A 23396-nucleotide genomic window follows, 5' to 3' on the forward strand; every position below is an offset into this window, starting at 1 on the left:
TGACATTTCATTGGATAATCAAAACTGAATGGTGACAGGAGCTGTGATTGGCTGACAAAAGTGCATCGCAATTTAGATTTCAAGGTGTCAAAAGCTAGTGTGCTGTACTTAGTGGAATTCATATTTGTACTTTTGTAGTGTGAAAATACACAATGTACTGTACATGGTTCTGCACATCAAAGATAAGTCAGAAACACGTTGTTTTTTGCTAGATTTCATTTCCTAAAGTGCCGGGAATTTCTATGCCAGTATATAAAATCTGTACCATTCAAAAAAAGGATTGATAAGTTCTAAAGCTCAGATGGAAAGTATATTGTCACTCAAAACAAAAGAAAAATGTTCTACCACCTGGGATATAGTTCATTTTCACCCGGGGGAGAAGTGTGTTTTCACCCAGGAAAAAGTGTTTTTCCACTGTATTTTTAATCGGGAAATCTGGGAAAATGCAGAAATTGTTTTCCGTGTCCACATATATAGGTTGGTTGGTTTGTGGGATTAAAGGGACCAGACTGCGACGGTCATCAGTCCCTCCACATATATACCCTGTACATAAGAAGCTAGATGTGTGATGTGCTATCACCATGGTTCCAGATACGATACCTGTAAGAGGAATTATTGAGCGACTTGTTAAAGGACGTGGATTGTGATCTTGGCCCAAAGTTTTTCCATACTGCAAATATAACCTTTCGCTATACCACACTCTGCCATCACTGGCTGAGACCCCCAGGGGACTATACAGGTCTGTAACTGTTTGTGGTGACATACGTGGATCCTCATAAATGCAGAAACAAATCTTTCAGTGATAGGTCAATGAGAGGTCTGAGCTCCTGCCCCGGCCTGTGGGCCGTGTAGGTTCCTAAGTATTCGTGGCAACATATGTGGGTCCTCATAACACAGAAACAAATCTTTCAGTGGTAGTTTGGCTGTTAGAGATCTTCAGTACCCAACTAAAATGGGTTGACAGAATAGTCCCCCTGAAAATGAATTGGAAAAAATCAAATGTTGATTGTTATAATAGGCCACATTAGTGTCAAGATATTTTTGTGATGGAAAAGAAGTATACTTCGAGAAAATGTCCCTCTTATTTGTGAATAAAACTTTGTAAAATATTGCTGCTTTGCATGGGGAACACTTGTGATTCAGATTGCTGTGTTTTGGAAAGCTACCTCACTTCTGAACACTAAGGATTTGGGTCAGTATTCAGTAAGCATAAAAAAAGCTTTGAACTTCAATAAGGATATCATAAGTTATAGAGAAGTCATGGATATGGATAATGTTGAACTTCAAATGGCATGGGAAGTGGAAAGTGTAACAGAAGCACATTAAAGCTCAGATTTATGTGACAGAAGGTAAGACCTTAAGAATCAATCTATAGTAGTACTGCAAATGCCAAATATATAGTCACTCAACAGTAGGTTTTAATGCTAAGGCAACTTGGGTAAAATGTGGGAGAGATGATCACTTAGCAGGCCGGAGTGGCCGTGCGGTTCTAGGCACTACAGTCTGGAGCCGAGCGACCGCTACGGTTGCAGGTTCGAATCCTGCCTCGGGCATGGATGTGTGTGATGTCCTTAGGTTAGTTAGGTTTAATTAGTTCTAAGTTCTAGGCGACTGATGACCTCAGAAGTTAAGTCGCATAGTGCTCAATTTTTAGATGATCACTTAGTAGAATAATCATGGTCAGTGCCAGACTTCAGTGTAGACTGCTTAAGTGAACACTCTGGCATAGGAATTTCCAGGTATATTTAGAAGAAGAAGAAGAAGATTGGTGACCAATAGAACTTTGTGGACTGAGGCACAAAAAAATGAATAACAGACTTCGTAGCTCACTGTGTACTGTATTCCTGTGACTACCACTCTGAGAAAATCTGTAATGAGTCAGTACTGCCGGCAAATACCGGCAGCAAATACACACACACACACACACACACACACACACACACACACACACACACACACACACACAACAATGCCCATGTTAATAAGACTGTAGCTACATTGGTATTTCATATATATACAAGCAAATGTTAATAAGACGGCAGCAAATAAACACACACACACACACACACACACACACACACACACACACACACACACACACACAATGCCCATGTTAATAAGACTGTAGCTACATTGGTATTTCGTGTATATACAAGCAAGGCAATGGCAATATTCCAGCAGAGGTCACTAATAAATTAATGGCACAAGCCTGGGTCACTAAACTTCGGGCACGGATGAGTTCAACAGTTCTGGAATAGCCAATGTAACAACAAAAATAGTAGTTATTCACAATGAGGGACAAAATCATCAGTTAGAAAATCAGCAGTAACTGATATGGATTACTCTGAAATTAAATTGGAAATACATGTCATTTTCCAACACGCCTAACCAAAAAAATAAACTGAGTAAAAGAAAATTTCTTCCAATTAATGGCTTCACTTTTAAAACAGGAAAGGTGCATGTCAGACCTTCAGAAAAACCTGTTTCTAACACTTCAATATCCACAAGGAGGAGGACTGTGTGTGGACTGGCAGTATTCACCCATGATACATGCCATTCTGTAGCCATTATCCTCACCACTCAACTTCAGGCAGTAGCTATTGAGGTAGGCACATCATTAAGAATAGCCCTATGTTTCCTTTATCTCACTCGTTATGAATCTATGAATAACACAACAAACTAAGTTGTCACTTTCTCCTCCCCAGAGACTTCAGTGCACAGTGCATTCTGTGGGCAAATTGTCTATATTCAGACACAAAGCCAACATCGACAACACGGTAGAACATATCATTACTGTCATCCACAATGCTACTAATATCCTTGGAGCCCTCTTAAACCTGGAAGATGAGCAACGAATGTCATTTATCCATCAGAACAAGTGGGTGGCATTGTGCAAGTTCCTTCGCAGTCCACCTGCTTAAACCTCTGCAGCATTTTACATTGCTCAGACAAAAATGCACATAGCCAGAGAGAACAAATAGCATTCATGACAAAAATTAGTACAATGATTCACACTTTCATACTTAGAGGGAAGCAATTACATCTCCTTCCTGAATCTGGGGAAGGAGCTCTATCTGATTCTCTTTGTGAACATATTTTTTGTTGTTGTCTAATCTGGAGGCTATAGCTTAGTAACAGTAATTAAGAAAGCAGGAATTAAGGGCTAAAAACAACATGCTTCAAATTTCTCTCTCTCTCTCTCTCTCTCTCTCTCTCTCTCTCTCTCTCTGTGTGTGTGTGTGTGTGTGTGTGTGTGTGTGTGTGTGTGTGTGTGTGTGTGTGTTTTCTTATGCTGAGCCTGGGAATCACCATTAACCAACAGGCAGAAGTTCCTCATGGTGTGACATGCACATAAGGTCTGGTCAGTTCCATTATCCAGCCTTTAATTTTCATTTGTGCCAGTAGAACATATGCATAAATTCCAAAGGAGCAACAAGACAATTTGGCAATAGAGCAAAGGAATAATTTAACAGGCTTGGTTCGGTGGAGCTGAATGTTTGGACCAAGTATCCTCCCTCGTAAGTAGTGAAGCATAGGCCAGTTTTAAAGTTGACAAAGGACAATAAATCCTGTACGCTAGATTTTATTTCTAAAAGCAAAACTTTACTCCTTTTAGATTAGCTGCAACATTTTACAATTATTTACAATATCACTTTTAATAAGAGCCCTACTGTTGACTGCTCGATAATCTCCCCTGACCGTGTCATTAGGATTAGATTTTCAGACAGGTTTATAGTTCTTGATGTGGAACTGTATACAATCCAAATGTACTGGAGCATGTGGGATAAAATGATCTAATAATTATCTACTGTGAATCCAGAAGTGCCCTACTGAAATAAATATACCCAGCAGACATAATGGTGGGACAGCTTGAAGGTATTCTTTACTTACTGCAGTGGGAGGGAAGGAAATATCATTCTATTGGATACCAAGCCATGTTGGAATATTGGGAAATACCAGTCTGAGAAGGCAGCAGTGGACACTTAAAACGAAAATAGTGATACTACAAAAACTTTTAAAATATAGAAAAAGATTATCAGGGTGATAAAAAAAGCTAAATGTAAGGATTCCTGTAGACCCCTTTTTAAAACTCTGAAAATATTGCCACTGCCTTGCTTGTATATATACGAAATACCAATTTTCACAAAAGGGAGCATCTTAAAAAAGGAAAATCGCTTCAAACACATCTATGATACACACACATATGAAACTAGACGGAAGATGAACCTACAAAGGAACACAGTAAATACAAACTTATGCAAAAGAGGAGTGTATCATTCTGGAGCTATGTTATATAACCATATGTCTTCTTACCTAAAATGCATACCAACATTAAATGCATTTAAAATAAAGTTAAAACAGTTTTTGCTTGACCACTGCTTCTATTCTTTGTCTGAGTTTATGGAACATCATAATAAGTAAACCTCATTTACCAAATTTCACTAATTGTCAATTCATAATATAGTTTACATTGTGCTTATCATGTCATCTCACTTAATAACTGCTATTATCACATGTAGAAGCAATGTAGTACACCAACCTACATTATTATGCACTTTTGTTGTCAACAATGTAGTGAAAATGACTACTGTATTGTAAACTAACTAGGTTTACCACTATCCTATATCACATGTGCAAGCAGTGTACGCAACTGATTATTGGATCAATAAATAAATAATACCATGTGCTATCCCAGGTGTTATTACTTTTTTTTTTGTAGGAGAATCTTGTGACCCACAGACACCTCCTCTGCTGCGGAACCCAGCAGTATCATCACATTTTATATTCTGACAAGAGAGCAGCATTTTTCTTGGTACTGATTATTTCTTTGTTTTAAATAACTGTGAGATGAGTGTGGGATAGGTTTCAAGTTCTTGTGTGTTATCTGGACTTCTGCCCAAATTTTAATGCCTGTTACTGGCTGTTTCTTACTGTTCTTAACCTTCGATAAAAACAGTCATGTTTAACTGCAAAAGTTCTTATGTTAACCACCTTTTCCTTGTTCTCAGGGTGGCTTGCTCCTTCCATGTTTTTTGTTAGTGATCAGCAGCCAAATGTGTCAAGAGAAGCATTTTTTGCACACTCAGTCAGCTACTACTTCTTTTATTTAGCTTTTACTTTCGTAATAGGAAGAGTTTGAGTGTACACACACACACACACACACACACACACACACACACACACACACGTTATTCTTACCTGTTTTAATATACTGATAAACAACTGCTCATTTTAGATACACCAGACCGATAATTTTTCAGGTCACCAGTAACTTATGTAATGCATTCTGCGACTGTGCATTGACGTCAACTGTTTGTAACATGTTAAAATTTGTGCCAGACTCAAACTTAAACCTGGGTTTCCTGTATACCGTGAGTTACTACCATTTTGGCTGTCCAAGCATGCCAGCTGGGCTGGTCAATCTTCCATTTGCCATGTAGTCACAGTTCTTATGCTCACACAGTTTGTGATTCCCACACAAGGAGGCAAATATCATATTGCCATTTTAATCTGTTGGGGAATCGCAAAGACTGAAAGTGTAAGGGTGTGTGACTCAGTGACATGTGGAAGTTTGGATCAGTCCAGGAGGCATGCTTCTATAGCCAAAGTTGTTAGGTGACCACTCATGATACGTGACCACTCACTGGTTTGACTTCCGGTCCAACAGAAATTTTAATGTGTCACAAGCAGCTGATGGCAGTGCATAGTTGCAGAACGCGAAACTATTTCCGGATGTTTACCACGTGTGTAACCGGCAGTAACCACAGAGGGACAGTATTTTGGCCCTCAGGTATGACGTTATTGTCAGGTGTGCATATGAACTGACCAGGGTGCAAAGGCTGACTTATATCCCCTCACCCCACATCTCGTGTGGGTCACTGTACACTGTCTACGCTGAAGGTGGCTACATTGGTGAAGAGAATGCCATGGGTTTGTAGTACGGATGTTGGCACTCTGTCCATCCTGGCTGCCAGTTCATTTTCTTTAACAAGTGTCTTCTTGTCTATTACCTCAGCAGTGCTTGGAAATCAGTAGTGAGATGCTGACCACACTTGCCAATACAACCACCTCTCTGGCCGCCTGATGTGCACCCTCTGGCGCAGACTGTGTACAGGGCACATCCTGCAGGAGATGGTGGGGCAGGGGGTGGGGCTTTCAGTTACTTATACACTCGTCAAAGAGGTAATTTTGTCAGCACACTTGATGATGGGGATGTGTGGTATAACTGAAATAGTGTGCTCGCTTGAGACCGTGACTGTTAGCACATCAGTGGACAGTTTGATCAATTAATACACTGGGAGAAATTGGAGAATAACTGTCGATAATAATCAGTGTCAACAAGAAGATTACCTATTTTTGCAAGAGCAGTCACATAAGGTTATAGATCCATAAACAGTGTGGAGTGGAAAACAGCTCTGAAATATTCTGCCAAGTTTTCATTGTAATTGAAACATAGATATTTGTGGCATCATCCTTGATTTTTGTTGAAGTATGCCACTTCTGTTAAATGTCTCTAGATGCATCTTCCCCGTGCTTATTAACTAATGTGGGAGTTTCACATTTGGGAATAAAACTTCAGGTACAGTCTGATCACAAGAGTAATTCATGGATTTCCGTGGTAATTGATTTGTTTCTGTCACCTCTTTGGATGGATATGAGAGAATCTAAAACTTCCTAGTGGATTATACCTGCTGCATAAGGATTTGAACCTGGAAAGCTGCTTATCAGTGTTTTCAGTAATTGAGCTATCCAGGCATGTCTCGTGAACAGCCCTCACAGCTTTACTTTCTTCACTACTTATCTCATACTTCCCAAACTTCACAGATGCTCTCCTGCATACCTTGATGGATTAGCATTTCTGGAAGGAAGGATGCTGCAAAGAACTGACTTAGTTACTCAATACAAGATTGTTTCCAGAATGAATCTTTCACACTACAGGGGCAAGTGCACCTTATGGAAACTTCTTGACATTAAAACTATGTGCCAGGTTGGGACTGTAACATGTATCCTTCTGGTCTAGTACACTGTTTTAATCTGCCAGGAAGCTTAAAACAGGTACCAATAAGCCATAAAATCCAGTGTACCTGCCACTCATCCCATGCTGTGAAGATATGGGGAAGCATTTAAGTTTTATTGTTTCACCTTCAGTAGTTGTACACAAAGCTGTAAAACAGTAAAAATCATTTCAAGTGTGGCAGACATATTAAAAAAATATTTTTTGCAAATATTTATTAGCACCCAGAAATGGCAGTGACTCTGTGTGTGTTTTTTACATGTGATGAAAACCTTGGTCCTGTTGGTGATAATGTCTAGCTCTCTCTCTCTCTCTCTCTCTCTCTCTCTCTCTCTCCCCCCCCTCCCCTCCCCCCTCCCCCTCCCCTCTCCCCCTCCCCTCCCCCCTCCCTCCCTCTCCAGAAATCCTCAACTCCACATATAAATATAACATCAAGCAGTACCCTTTAGAACTATAACTAAGATACTGGAGCCACTACATTGTTTTTTGTTGGTAAAATATCAAGAAATACATCCTAACGAATTCTAAACGTGGTTTTTTGCTTCCACAGGTTCATGTATTTTATGTCAGATAATTAATGTTTTCCTTTAAGCTTAATTCATTTAGCTATAAAGTTTATAAACTATTGAGTATCAGACAGCAGATACTTATATTGTTGTGAACTCTGAGTCTCATTAGTTTAAATTGATGATTTTATTTTATCATTATCAGTTTGAATTTTCAGTTTAACAAAACACAGGGTACAAGATTTTAAAATCAGTGTAGCTTTTAAGTATCATATTGAATAATTCATATAACTTTCATTATTTATAATGAGTTAATTTTTTGCTTTGTTACAGCAATTGATCAGACAGAAGAGTTGCCACTGCCACCTGGATGGTCTGTTGATTATACAATGAGAGGTCGAAAGTATTACATAGACCACAATACAAAAACAACTCATTGGAGTCATCCTTTGGAGAAGGAAGGGCTCCCAACAGGTTGGGAGAGGATAGAATCCCCTGAATATGGTGTTTACTATGTAAAGTAAGTTTATTTTACATGCACTGACTGCTAATTTCAATTTTTAGTACTTAAATTTCTTAGCCTTCCTGCTAATATAATCAGCACATAATCAAATTGATATTTGAAACATTTGTGCAGGATTTTGTGTTTTTTTTTTGCTAATATGTGCTGTATAGCTGTATGAGAAAGTTTAATTTTTAATCTTGATAGTTGGTTCTTGAGATAGGTTAAGACTTCTGCTTAATCCTGTGGTGTAGTGAAAATGGTGAAAATTTACAAATGGTTCTCTATGCTCCAACCTCAAATTGTATGTTGGCAATATCTGTTGTGAGTGGTGATGGGAATGAAGTATAGCTGAATAGCCAGTGACATTACCATATTTGGTCCGCCTAAAACAAACAGATGTGCATTAGTATATTAAAATAGGTAACACTAACAAGTGTGTAGTGCCTAGACTCAAGTTTGTATATATTTCCCATTATAAAAGTAAAGGCTAAAAATAGTAGTAGTAGCTGACTGATTTAGCAAATAATGTTTCCCTTGGTACATTTGGTTGGTTGACCACTTATAAAAACATGTGGTTAATATGTGAGCTCTTGCAGCTGTAGAGTTTCTTCCTTTTACTTTTTCTTTCCTTTCCTCCCTGCCCCCTTTCCATTTACATAATACGTATCATAGCTGTGGATTCTGAGTGACGTCTGTTCTTTTGGACATGTCTGAAAGAACACACACCATGCAGTGATGTAATTAATTCACTTTGCTGGACAATAAATCCACAACCTTCATTGTAGATGCACATTTACATTCGACCTCCAATGGTAATCTAAAATTAGTGGGCATGGAGGACATGGACATGGATGGGGACTGTTGATAGGCAGTGTTAGGTGGGAATGTGAGTCGGGTGGTGAGCATACCAAGATAGGCTGCACATTTGCAATAAGCATTGTGTCTGGGTTGTGCAATGTTTAATGCAACTGCTTAGTAAGCAGGAGATCCCGGGTTTGAGTCCCGGTGCAGTGCACATTTTCATTCATCACTGCTCATTCCACACACAGTTCCAATGCAGCTGATATCATTAGTTCATTACCTTTTTCTCTCCTTTGTTCCCCCTTCCCCTTCAATTTACATAATCAGTGATGTTGATTTATCATTATTGGTATTATAGCCATCATTTGGTTATGGAGTCTCACTTGTATTGTGTTAGAAGGTTTTTATGTATATCACATTTTGACATGCGAAAAGTTAAAACGCTGATACAAATTAGTGTTTCAAAAAATCTGTTTGGGAAAGGGATAGAGTAAGAAATGAAACTGGATAAATTTCTGGCCTTCTGTATGCAAGTATGAGTTGCTGAATTATCCTAGCAGTTATCAAAAGACATCAGTTGGTAACTAATTGTGTAGGACAGCAAGAAACAACTGAAAGTAGAAACATACTTCGGAAATAAAGGAATAAGTATGCAACGTGTAGTGGTAGAAACAGTTACTAGTTCAGGAAAAGTAGTCATATTAGTGGCCATTTTTCTCACCCAGTAATTACCAGCAGTACTTCTACACATTATGCCAAGGGCTTCTTTCCATGCCATGATGTCTTAACATGATTTGTTTACATCGTGCAAGTGTGTTTTCCACTTTGGGATGCACTCATTTATATATGTAGAAATTGAAATGCCATGTGGCTAGGGCCTCCTGTCGGGTAGACTGTTCGCCTGGTGCAAGTCTTTCAAGTTGACGCCACTTCGGCAACTTGTGTGTCGATGGGGATGAAATGATGATGATAATGACAACACAACACCCAGTCCCTGAGTGGAGAAAATATCCGACCCAGCCGGGAATCGAACCCGGGCCGTTAGGTATGACATTCCGTCGCGCTGACCACTTAGCTACCAGGGGTGGGCTATGTAGAAATAAAGAAATGCTGTTAATAGTTTTCACATTTTTGCAGAACTTTTGAAAAATGGCTGTGAATAAATACTTCGTTGCATTTTAAATGACATGTTAACTGCTGTATATTGAAGTTACGAAATGTTTCCATGTTTTCTCAGAGATTAGCTGGACCTACAATATTATAAAAAATAGTATTGGAGATTACTTGTAGTTTACACCCACTCCTCCCTGGATAAGTAATAGCTTCTGAAATTTAATTACAGTATAATTTAATTAATCTAATGTTGATAAAGTGAAACTATTGCTGAAATAACTACACTGGTTTTATAAGGTTATAAAAAAAGAGAGCTAGTAGTTAAACTTAAGGTGGGAGAGAAAATTCTTTAAATGGGATTAAAATGTCACTGAAAAATAGTTTGTGTTGTGAATAATATAGCTCTTTCTCCATGTCAGTGAGATACTACCTAATTCTATCATTTACAAAGTAGTGCCAAGCTCAATATTCAAATGACAGTATTCAGGGAATAAATGTGTGTCCACTGATGGTCAGATGAGTTACATTTTAAAATGTTAGAATTGCATTCTGCGAAGAGAGAGATCCTGTGTAGATACGAAAAATGATAGCAATTGTAATGTACATACACTATTGAGACAACAGAAAACATTGAGAACATTTGGCATTTGAAATGTAAATATTGTATTAGAATGTGATTTGACTGGATTTGTTTTGCTGAATTTCTTACATAACTCATTTGTTTCAGTCATATAACCCGACAAGCACAATACGAACATCCTTGTGCACCACATTACATTTACCAGCCAGAGGCAAGAGTTCAGATGGAAGTACAACCACGAATGCTTGCACCACCACCAAGACATACTCATTTTCATCCTCACAGTGTACTTGTTCCTGCAAATCCTTATCTGAATGAAGGTGAGTCAAATTTGAATATTTTATATGGGATGAACACACTGTGTAGATTTGTTAATTGTGAGGATACTAGTGAGTAAAAGAAGTAGAGTTACTTTTCATTGTATCAGTCATTTAATTTTGCTGTGTCTACTTTTTCTGTTTTCTAGAAATTGCTTGAGGTGGTTTTTTCTAGAATTGTGTTTGTCTGATGTTTCAGCCCATTTAGAACTTCCAGTGGTTTAGTAACTTCTAAACCTTAAGAAGCATACCACCACCAGAGGTGTATGAAAATGGATAGGCACCTCATTGCCCGGGCATCTTTGAAAGATGAAAGTGCAGTGTTCCAATGATCTATCAACAATTTTGGTGTCCATTTGCATGCAGCTTTTGATACTTCAATTCACCTGTTACAGTTTGCTCAAATGTCGCCAACAGCAACAATAGTGGAGGTTCCATAATCCGAGCTCATTCTTATTTTGCTTGTCACTGAATACTCATAAATGCCAAATACTTCATGGTGAATTTAAGCTGAGTTTCTCCTTTCTCAATGAAGAAACCCTTCTCATGTGGCAGGATCATTTACTTTTCCAACCACTTCAACTAAATATCGTTAGAGGCAAGATGTCTGAACCAGATGACATATCATTTGAAGTACTGAAGATGCTAGGATGAAGAACAGCTGAAACTTCTACTGTGCTGCCCAATAGCATCATTGATGGCAGTTTATCTGAGACTGACAAACTAGTATCACTATTAAAATATATCAGGGTGACTACACCAGTCACTACGCAGCCCACACACTATGTTAAATGAAACTTTTTGTGTGCATTTTATGGCAGTTATCTATGAAATATTGTCCAAATTTCAGAAGCCTCAGAAAAACAGATACAATGCATGCAGCCCTTCTGCTAGCAGAAAAATGCTGATAAACAAAATAACTATTACATCTGAAATTTCTGGACCTCAAGAAAGGTTTTGCAAGGTTTCTCTCCAACCCATATAAAGCACTCCAGAAGCCTATGAGCATTGTCCAGTCTCTGTACCACAAGGTTAATAGTATTGTTCACTGCTCAGCTGGAATTTCACCTTATGTACCATTCAGTGTTGGTGTGCACCAAGGGTCTGCATATTCACACCTCCTGTTAATTATGTGTCTGGACACAATAACAGTAGATATTAAGACATACCATTCTTGGATGGTATATACTGATGATGGGATTTTTTGACAGTTGGGGAAAAAAAAATCAGACCCTGACCTGAATCGCTTAAGTAAAAAAAAAACTTGAATGTCTGGGATGGGCGGCCAGAGTGGTTGAGGGGTTCTAGGCACTACAGTCTGGAAATGCGCTACCGCTACGATCGCAGGTTCGAATCCTGCCTCAGGCATGGATGTGTGTGATGTCCTTAGGTTAGTTAGGTTTAAGTAGTTCCAAGTTCTAGGCGACTGATGACCTCAGAAGTTAAGTTCCATAGTGCCCAGAGCCATTTGAACCCTTTTTTTTTTTTTTTTTTTTTTTTTTTTTTTTTTTTTTTTTTTTTTCTTTTCCCTGGAATGTGGGCATTTAACTACTGGCACCATTGTTATATAGAACTAACCACTCAGCAAAAGTACACAGTTTCAATACTTCAGCTATCTTACAACTTTTAACAGAGCCTTGAGCACTAGTTACTTGTGGCTGGAATAGTGCCAAGTCACTGGAGTGCTGTGTAAGAGGAAAATGCCAAACCACTTACGGGTGTTCATAGATCAGTCATTTGCCTGGTGGATGTATGCAGCTCATAATACTTAGCAACCAAAACAGGATATGAACAAGCACTGCATGGGGTGGAAATGAAAATGTGGTGCTTTGTGAGTGTGAAAAACGAACATGCAAGGGAATGTATAATCACTAATAAAGTAAGAGGAACATACCTTAGGTGGTGATGGTATGTCATCAGAACAACAAACTCCAGGAGAAAAACCATCTTCCATTACGACCAGAAAAGAAGTCAGCCCTGTGTGTGGCCATCCCAACAAACAGCACTTTTCCTTCTTTATGACAAGTTCCTGTATTTAGAAGACTGGAACTAAAATGTACTCAATTTCAGTAAACATTTGCTTGCTGTTGTATTAATTTTTGGTATACGAAATTATCCATAGTGTTTTGCATTTGATGTTTGTCATGTAAAAATAACCCTCATAATTAAATGGGTGTGTTTTGTATTATACATGTTTGCATAAAATTATTTAATAAATTTATTCTAATTCTCATTGGCAGAAATACCGCAGTGGTTAGTTGTGTACTCCAGAGCATCAAAAGAATTGGATCACAAGTTGAGATGGGAAATGTTCAGATTACCTGAATTGGATTGTTTTAGTGCCATGTTAACACGTTTATATAAACAAGAACTGGAGGAAATAGTAATGCGGTATGAAGCATACAGGTTTGTATAGTAAATTTTATTCTTGGTATAACTATTGTGGGATAAATTGAGCCGTATATTGTAATAGGAAGGATAATGTATATCTGCTTGCAGGGCTTCCTTGGTGCTTGAAATTGAGCGACGTTTGACGGCTGCTGCTGAACAGTCGGGAGCTACCACAGAGCTATTGAAAGAAGCAGCTTTGTCTCAGCATGTAGAGACCAAAGTATAACATTAAAAAGTTATTTTGTGACATTTTTCAGTGAGAGAACTAGTCACCCTTATATTTTGAAGAAAGTATTGAAACATTTTGTATATTTTAAAATGCAGGACCACTTGTTAGGTTTCTATTAGTGATTATTTGTGTATGTGGTATGTATATATGAGTATATTATATTATGTGGACTTGAAGGGTTGATATAAAGTAGAGAGGAAAAAGCATTACTCTGGTATAAAATGGGAACTCTTTGATGTAACCACTATTTTTATAAATAGCATTGTTTAAAACTTTGATGAAACAGTTGAAATGGTTTAATTGAAGATAAAACTTTTTATGATGGGAAGAAATTATGCAAGTGTGAATGGAGAATTGAAGAGGAGGAGAAGGGGTGAACATATATAAACCTTTGCACATAAAAAAGGTTTGTTACTTAATGATGTTGGTTCAGGCTGCTGATACATATTTTAGTAAATTTTAAGCAGGGGCTGTCCAATAGCTTATAAATAAATGAAGTTTGTCATACTCACCAAGATAAGCTGCTGGATAATGAAAATTTTATTTGCTACAAACTCAATTGCAGAGATCAGATATCCTGTACAATAGTGGAAAAGAATGAAAATATTTTACCAAATTGATGTGAAAGTAATTCCTTAGATACACATGTTGTTTTACTAAGTCATCAGAACACATCACTTCAATGAGTGTAATGTACTTCCTGTTGTGATAAACAGAGATTCACTTCTGCAGTGTTTCATATCTGGCGCTATTGGTTCTGCAGTTTTGGCTTTGAAATGCAGAACCAGTAGAAGTTAAAATATTTGGTGTTGATAAATATTGGTTTGTTCAGCACCATGAAATTTCATACATGATCATGACTGTGTCTTGTAATAGTCTGATCTGATTATATAGTTCTGTTGGCAGATTCACTGAATTGTTCCAAAGGGCTGAAGTTCTGGTATGTCGTATGTAGGTTATTTCTAGTGTAGAATCAAAGTTTTCCACCCCAAGAACCCTGTGCTAAATTTTCGGGATTCAAAAACCAATGAAATTTTGGCAATTTTTACAATTGCTCTAATTTTTCCCTTTACATCCTACAGCAAAAAGCACTTGGACATTTCTTGTAAGTGTTAACACTTCCTATAATTTTCATTTGTCAAACACATTTCTCAATTACATACTGTAAGGTGGGGTTAGTTTAGTACAGTTTTGACATATTTTTGAGCATGTGACGCTGTTTTTCTTAGAAACACATGCTTTCTCTCTCAAATTAAGTATCCCACTTCCTCAAGTTATTCAGCTGTTGTTATTACCATTATGTGTATTACGTATGTTTTGAAATAGTTTTCTTTTTGTACTAATACTACCCCTAAAGTGGGGTCATTTTAGTATTAGTTGCGAAACCTCTGAAAATCATAGCAGAGATCCAGTGTACCGTTCCCATCCCACCAAGATATGTGTATTAAGATCCAAGACAGCTGGCGAAATCGTGTCAACAGAAAAATATTTTTTCTTGAGTCCGTTAGTTGCTTTTGCTTTAGATAAAATTACTGAAAATTGTGCTGAAATAACACTAAATCAGCTACTACTAATGTACTTAACTCACTAATAGTGTTAGAAAATAAATCTAAAGTCACAGCATCTGAGGAATACCCTTTCAAAGTTTCGTGTCAACAAGAAATATCTCCCTTCTACATATTTGTCTGGAAATTGGAAGCTTGTGTACTATTTGCTCTTGAGAGTAGCAAATTTCGTCAACTGCAGTTGGCCGCTTCCAGTATTTGCTACATTTTTCTGTACATGACACGTTAAAGTCCTTCACTTAAAACAACATGGTCTGGGTAGTGTGGTCCCTTGTAGCTTACAACAATGTGATCAGCAACTTCTGTGATTAGATTTGGACTGTTGTGAGAAGACAGGCTGGCAGTATAAATGTTTTCACCGAGTTTATTTTTGTCATCCCCTCTAGCACTTCCTATGCAATGCTCTTCAGTTGTTGGCAGTTCATCTCCACTTTCTGTGTAGCTGATACAGGAATCTCCATCTTCAAAGGAGCTGTTGTCATCACTGATGATTTTCTTTTTCCTGTGAGAAATGTTCTGCCTTTTCCCTGAAGAGCTACCAATACTGATAACTGGGGGAGTTGGGTCTTCCTGAGGAAAGTTATCGGTTGTAAAGCCTTGACCTGGAGGAACATTTACTTTCACACCCATCTTTTCAGTTATGCCCAAAGTGTCTTCTTGGGTTTCTTATAAATGCTGCAGAAATGAACATATGGGTTTTCAAGTTCTCTCTATTTCAGCTTCCAAGAAGCTACTGCTTAACTTATTGTTCAGATTGAAGGTATATATTTTGCAAGATCTGAACCCAAATTTTATATCTGCTTCAATTGTGGTGCTGATCCTCTCAAATAACTGGTTCACTAACTTGGGGAAGGCCACTTTAATAGCCGTTGCACATCGTTCTTCCATTTCTGTCTTTTTCGGTTTGTTGGTATCATGAGCCCTTCATTGACCAAAACACAGCCATGTCTAAGAATTGCATCAGATGGGTAGAATTAGGAGGTAGGCACAAGAAAATGATGATATTGTCTCTGCATTTAATAATGACTTAATAACTCACATGGCAACTTAAATTGTGCCCAATGAACACCTTTTTTCCCCAGGGAGTTTCTGGAGCAGTAGTAATACTGTTTCCACAAACACTTCTTCAAATGTTCTTAAATCTATCCAGCCAGATTTGGTTCAGTTATAACAAGCCTTGGGCAATCCACCTCTTTGCCATTATTTGTAAATAATTTCTTCCTAGTTAATGAACAGTGGAGCCATTAGTTTTCCTGCAGTGCGTAATAGTTGTGAGTGTCTCACATGCATTTCATATTCATTATGGATATTTGATACCATATTTTATTAAAACTGCTTTGACACCAGAATCATCCACAAGGTTTGTTTTCTCATAATTCCACAAGTTTGAAGGAGGGACATCTGCAGTTGCTTCCTTCAGGTTACCAGAATAATGTCTGATATCCTTTGGCCCCACAGGCTTTCATTTAATTGTTATATTTTTGATGAGTCTAGGGCTGAGCATCTGCTTGTGTCATATCTGAAATGAATAAGCCCAATCTTCTACTGGATATAATCCATTATTGAATCTTATCCTCTTAGTTAGTGAGTTACATTTTCCATAGATCATTTGAATGATTCTTTCAAAAGGATGGCGTAGAATGAGCCAGTGTATAGGATATGAGTTGTCCAGGAGAAATGATTTTAGGTTAAATTGAAAACTTACTTTGTTACCTCTCAGACATGTTATGTTATTAGGCAAATGGTAAAAAAATTGAACTATTTTCTGAGGCACTGACGCCTTTAACCCTTCCATGTGACAATTGGGCTGAAATGGCCCATAGCATTATAGGAAAAACAACATTTTACCTTACCTTGAAACAGCTAGGCCGCAGCCACTACACCAGCCACCCAACAACTCACTGAAACATATTTACATTGGTCCTCTGGGCTCTCATGACCTCCAGTGTTGACAACACATTCCCTTCAACTTCCCACAGGGGCTGCAAATGCCTAGATATCATGCAAAGGGGGTTATTACCTACTTTTTACCTCTTGTGTTGTAGGTATGGATGTAACCATATATATCAATTATACAAAGAGCAAAAGTAGCTGAACTTAATTGTTCGAGAAGCTCAATGGGATCCTGATTCCTGCTGAGGCTGAGTAAGAGTGTCAAATAATGCCTCTAATTGTCAAAGCATAACATCCCGAGCCCAGCTTCTCAATATCAAGATAATTCCTGGCAACACAGGAAGACCTCATATCTCCTCCGCAGTATCAAGATTATCCCTGGTTACACAGGAAGACTTCATAGCTGCATGTTGTTCAGATGTTTCTGAACATAGCTCAGTGAACCTATCAATTTCTTCAGATGTGTTTTGGGCTTACTACTAGTTATGCCACAGCCATACCCTTCACTGCCTTCATCAGGATGTGTTTATGATTAATTATGATTGTCTGGCCAGATGCCTGATGAGTATATTTCGGGAAGATAAATAGTTAAGTACCAAAGAGCTGTGAACTTGTAAAATTCCTGCGTATTTATTACGTCTTTTTGTTGATCATGTTCAGATAGTACAGATGTGCACACTTGCATATATCAAATGACCTGTTGCACGGAAATAGGTTATCATTTCTTTGACACATTTGATGTGCTGGTTCCCATCCTCCATCCACTCAGTTTAGAAGTAGTTTTTCATCATAGTGCACATGTGGCAGCACTGCATCTCTAATGTAGCAATAGGACCACAACTTTAAATTTTTTTTCAGCATTTCTGAGAATTTGGTTTTCATAACATTGAATGCTGCATTTGCCCCCAAAATTTCTTGAAATAAATAATTTTTCTGTGTTGGATGTTCATTATTTCCATTTAATTTTTATTTGGATGTGGATTTGCCATGAGAATGAGTAAATCTTTTCTATGAAGAAAAATTATGTCATTCAATAATTAAACCAGCCAAAGCATCACAAATGAGGATGAGGCATATGCACAACCATAATATCCGATCAACACTGTTTGCAGCATTTTTCATGCGGAACTGTTCATTCAACGCAAACCCACTGTAATTGTTCACACCTCATCCTTAAGACCTAAACAGGCGGAAACCACCTAGCCTAACGATAACATTGGATAGTTCCAGAAGTGAATAATTTGCTACCATACCACAAGCCTTCCAGTATAATACCTCGTTGAAAGTGACAATACTTGTTTTCTGATTCAGTAATTTGCGGCAGGTGTGGATGATATAAATACTGTGTTGTATTTGCTACGAGATGTGTTGTTGAAAGGAAGGCGTACTATTTTGGACCATCATGTTGCTCATAAGGTGTTCCTTGCTCAAGAAAACCATTAATTTTAATTCTGCTTTGGTACAGCATTGATATTGGTTTACTTGCACACTGCCAGCTTTATTGATTAAGTCCAATGCTAAGCTCACTTTAAAATGACCCTTTTCTTTTTTGCAAATTCCTGCTTGTTCAGGGATCACTGTCATTACTCCTCCCATGGCATATGTAAAGTCAGCACTGTCAAAGGTAAACTGGATGAATGGACTGGTTGACTCTTTGAATTTGGTCTTCTCAGTCTGCAGAACATAGACTCCTTCAAACCTTGCAGCTTCCACGTAAGTAGCAGCAAATCCTAAAGGTGCTAGAAGATTCAGCAGGAGTCACTAGACCAAGGCAGCTATTCTTTTACAGAAGTGTAGCCAGTTTGTTCGTCAAAATCATAGCGTAAAATAGGAACAGCAGTATTTGAGGCAAAACACACTGAACCATCCAAAAACTTATCAGTGGATGTGTAACCATTTGTGGTGAAAATTTGTGAGCGAATATACTCCAGAGTTATCTTGCCAGCAGTTTTACCAAATCAAAGCATTTCTTCTAAGGGATCTCTGAGTTTTCATTCAGGCACCAGTCATACAGAATTTTGGGAGTGTGTTCTTGAAACAGATGGTACACCCTTTGGGTGAATCTGAGATAATTATATTCTCTCCCATTGAGAAGACTTTTTGGAGTTCTCACATGTAGATGATTGTCTTAATCTACCTGATCAAGTAAATACCCTAGGGAAAACTGGCATCATCACTATTGTCTACAAGAATGGTGATATGATGTCCTTTGCTTCAACAATACTGTAGCTGTCTGGTGTCCTCTTATTGCCATTTGAAGGGGGTTCATAAGATCCTCCTGCTTTTGGTTGTATTTTATGTTAATTAAGATTATGTCTGTGTCCAAATTACCCATCTGGGTGAATCACGCTATTGGCTAGTGCACTGTGTGGTGCTCTGCTCCTCCCTGCTGTGCGTTACCCAACACCAACTGCTTTCTTACATGGACACTGCTATAAGACAGGGTTCTTTTGGTAAAAAACTTGGACTCTACACTTCAAACGTACACACAACATACTAGAAGTTCCGAAAATTCAGACAATTTGTAAGGTCTCCCGCTACCCCTCTTGTAGTACCTGCCAACTCGTTGAATAATTTTTTTTGGTTTGTTTGTTGTAATGTTTATAAGTAAGTAAAGATCATAACAAATAAAGCTGCCATTCAACCTAGATGGTTATATTGGGGCAATAAAATTTAAAGTTTGCGTGCATTTGTTGTGACATTTTCTTTCTACTCCTGATCAATAAAAATCAGAAGCTTTTTGGCAACTCATTTGTCTACGTGGGCTACCAAGTAACAATGTAGTTTAATAGCAGGCAAAATGCCATTGATGAATGCTTTTGTGTGACAGGCATCATCCATTATAGTCCTAGGAAAAAAGTTTTAACTTTGATGGCATGAAACATTTAAATGAGATGAAATGTTGGCACTTTTTAGCAAAGGTGTGCCATGCCAGAACTTGAGACCAGATCCAGCCTAAGACATTTGCAGGTTTTACTCCTCTTCATGTCGGTTTTAACTTGGTGCTTGATTTGCAACATCATAAGTAGGCCCCCTTTCATTAGTAGATCTGTCAGAAGAAGTTCCATCTTATTTCTTGTCCTCTCCACAGCCTTCTTGTGAAGGGTGTAAAGTTCTGTCCCCACTTTGTACATAGACGCCCTTAGAATAGGAATGAAAATGTTTCCCATTTGGAGAATTTTACACATTGAACAAGAACAGATAAATATGTAATACTTGATACAAGGATGAAAGAACTATTTACTTTACTAACAACACCAAACGCTCTGGACAGGAAGTACAAATACTTTTTCTTTAGTCCTTCAACCCCCACCACCACTGTCCTCTGTTCCAGAAAAGTTAAAGTGAGCAGAGACTTTTGTTAATGTTGTCATGAGGACCACTCTCAGCTGATAGTTTTCAGTTAGTCTGAATTGTGTATGCCACACTGTTTGGAAAAATTAATGTATCACTGTAACAAATAATATATATCCTGCGATATTTATATTAACTCCAATATCAAATCAGTTCATAGAATACTTCACTAAGATCAGTACTGTGTTAGACATTTCTGTAACTATTTATTTTTGTGTTGTTAATGTATGGTGAAATATTCAAAGGATGAGGGGGGATGGGGGGGGGGGGGGGAGGGTTGGACATACCATGTACCAATACACAGACATTGTAACATAAATAATTTTTTGAGACTGGTATGTATCTTGCTAATTGCAGTATTTTATTGTCAAAGTGGCCATCAATTTCTGAGAACTAAAGCCTACTTCATACTGAGTGGGAGAATGAATGATGTGTGGATAATATGTTATAAGTTTAGAATTTACTTCAGAACTTATGTCAGAAAGTAAAACATTATATTATACAATGAAGTTTTGTATGTCTGCACAAAGCTTATTTCTAGTACAGTGGAAACTCGATTAACCGTCATCTTCGGGACCGTGGTCGTGATGGTTGAGCGAATAGACGGATAACAGAAACACTGTATTCCTCCAAAAGACACATATCACTCTCACAGTAATATAATAATATTTTGGAGCGAAAACAAATTAAACACGATTGTAATAGCAAATAAAACTATTTATTACATGATAATAACATCCGTACAGTAGCTACAGAAGTTGCAAAATATGAAATGTACAGTACTGTACTGTACTATAAACTTACAGGTGAAATAGTTTATCTAGCTTGGAAATAGTCAGTCAATTTCTTCTGCCTTTTTGATGTTCGAGCTTTCAGCGCGACAATATTTCGTATTTTTCGGAGCAGTAAATTAGCCTCTTCTTGACTTTCAAACCATTCTGTACACTTGGACAGCATTGTTTCGGCCTCTGAATGGCTAATAGTTCGTTTTTCTTCATGGTTTGAACACTCATCTTCATCAGCCCCTTCTTCTTCTTCTTCTTCTTCTGCTTCTTCTTTGGTGGCACTTACGCTGGCAACAATTTCGTCATCACCCAAAATTTGAAAACCCCCGTCCACTTTGTCACACTCTAACCACTCTGATACTTCTTCTGATGTCAAATTTGTGCTGATTTGTAAATTATTGCACAAATTAACCATCTCGTCAACTGTCACACACTCAGGTTCCTCCGATTCTTCACCTCTAGGTTGAGGCCAAAGTTTATTCCAGCCGTTCTTGAGATTTGACACTGACATATCACTCCATGCACTGGCAACATTGAAAATGGCATACTGTAAGACCTCCAAAACTGTTTTACAGATGTTGATTCATCAGATGAGAGCAAACTTTCGATAAATATTTTTCTCTAACGCCGTTTCATGTTTTCCTGATCCATGGGCTGTATAAGTGAAGTTGTGTTTGCTGGAAGGAAGAGACATGTTATGTTGCCGTCATCACTTTTCATTTCACAAGTAGGGTGCGTTAGGGCCTTGTCTAATAGCAATAGCACTTTCTGTGGCAACTTTTTTTCAGCCAAATGTGCTCTAACTCGAGGTACAAATTGTTTGCGAAGTCAGTCAGAAAAAAATGATTGATCCATCCAAGCACTCTTCTGGGCGTAGTATTGTGCAGGGAGAGCATTCAAATTTAAATTCTTGAATGCACGAGGTTTTCTTGATTACCAAATCACAAGTAGGGGTAGCCTATGATTGCCGGTCGCATTTGCGCAAACCATAGCCGGGGTGCGATCTTTTTGTACTTTGAAACCTGGAGCAGCTTTTTCAGAGAGTGATGCTAATGTCTTTTGTGGTAAAGCCTTCCAATGAAGCCCAGTTTCATCACAGTTGGAAACTTGCTCCCTAACAAGATTCAATTCAGCCATTTTTTCTTTAAATTGTTCCCGGAACTCGGCAATTACAGAGCTATCCGCACTGAGTTTTTCTCCACTGATATCAAATTGGTGAATGCCATGACGAAATTTAAACTTGTCGAGCCATCCGATAATTGCTTTAAAAGACGAGTCGCCATCAGTTTGTTGTTCATTTCAACAGCCTTGGCCATTATTATAGGCCCTGAAAGTGGAATCCCCTGACTTCTTGCTTGTATAAACCATCGGTACATTGCAGTGTCCAATTCATCATATTTTGCAGGTTTCATTGTCTTTCTTGTTCGCACATCTCCATCCATGCTCTGCATTGTTGACACATGTTGTTCTATTTTATCAGCATCATGTTTTATATCGTTAACTGTTGTTCTTCCAATACCATAAATCAGTGCTACACTTGTCGCAGTTTCGCCCTTTCTTAAGCGTTTTATAATTAAGTTTTTGATTAAGTCCTAAAACAACACGTTTACGTTTTTCAGAAATTTTATCAAGTCACTGTATCTCACACGCCTGCACTAAGTACGGTAGTGTAAAATATTAGTCAATAAAGCTTATTCAAGTGGAAAACACGTAACATGGCACAGCCCGCTAGATGCACTGCGACAATTACAGTCTTCTCGCCACAACTGGAAAACGATCCAGTGGTGATTGTTGACTCACAAGTGAGACAAGGACAAGAAAAGAGGGAGATGTGTTAGCACGTCAACTGAAGGTCATATTTTATGTACCATTCTACGGCGGGCGGGTACATTCACTTCCCATTAAAATAGAGTAAATAAACAAAGCAAACGCGTCACTGCACCTTAGAGCATTCTGTTATTACAGTATTATTATGCTGTTACAGCAGTGATGGTTAACAGAAACTGACAGTTTAAAGAGTGACGGTTAATCGAGTTTTTACTGTATGATGTTTCAATGGAGAAAGAAAGATTAAATGCAAGGATTATACTCTGTGTCATATTAGGTTGAGAAATGTTGGCATCTTCAATTTATTTTGATATGTAAAAACAGATTGCTTGTTTTTGTCATCATCATTCCATTAATTTAATTCTTCAATTTTCCTTAAAACAGAAGTGACTTAAAATGTAATACTTTTAATACTTACATGAGGATCCAATTTTACTGATGCCTTTGTGTCATTAATAGCTCCTGCTTTGTTAAAAACAAAAGGCAGAAACATAAAATTGTTAGCTTTAGTGGAA

At 38.0% G+C, this 23396-nt stretch overlaps 1 protein-coding gene across 1 annotated transcript in view; it reads left to right on the top strand.

Moving 5' to 3' along the window:
* Positions 1-13713, top strand: part of LOC124623160 (scaffold protein salvador) — a 54750-nt gene extending 41037 nt beyond the window's left edge. The window contains exons 8-11 of the mRNA XM_047148955.1: positions 7855-8041; positions 10668-10840; positions 13078-13243; positions 13337-13713. Coding sequence (XP_047004911.1) covers positions 7855-8041; positions 10668-10840; positions 13078-13243; positions 13337-13454 — 644 coding nt within the window. The 3' untranslated portion in view covers positions 13455-13713. The remainder of the gene's footprint in view (positions 1-7854; positions 8042-10667; positions 10841-13077; positions 13244-13336) is intronic.
* The last annotated feature ends 9683 nt before the right edge of the window (positions 13714-23396 follow it).

This window comes from Schistocerca americana, chromosome 1 (assembly GCF_021461395.2).
Source record: "Schistocerca americana isolate TAMUIC-IGC-003095 chromosome 1, iqSchAmer2.1, whole genome shotgun sequence".
In the NCBI taxonomy this organism is placed as follows: Eukaryota; Metazoa; Arthropoda; class Insecta; order Orthoptera; family Acrididae; genus Schistocerca; species Schistocerca americana.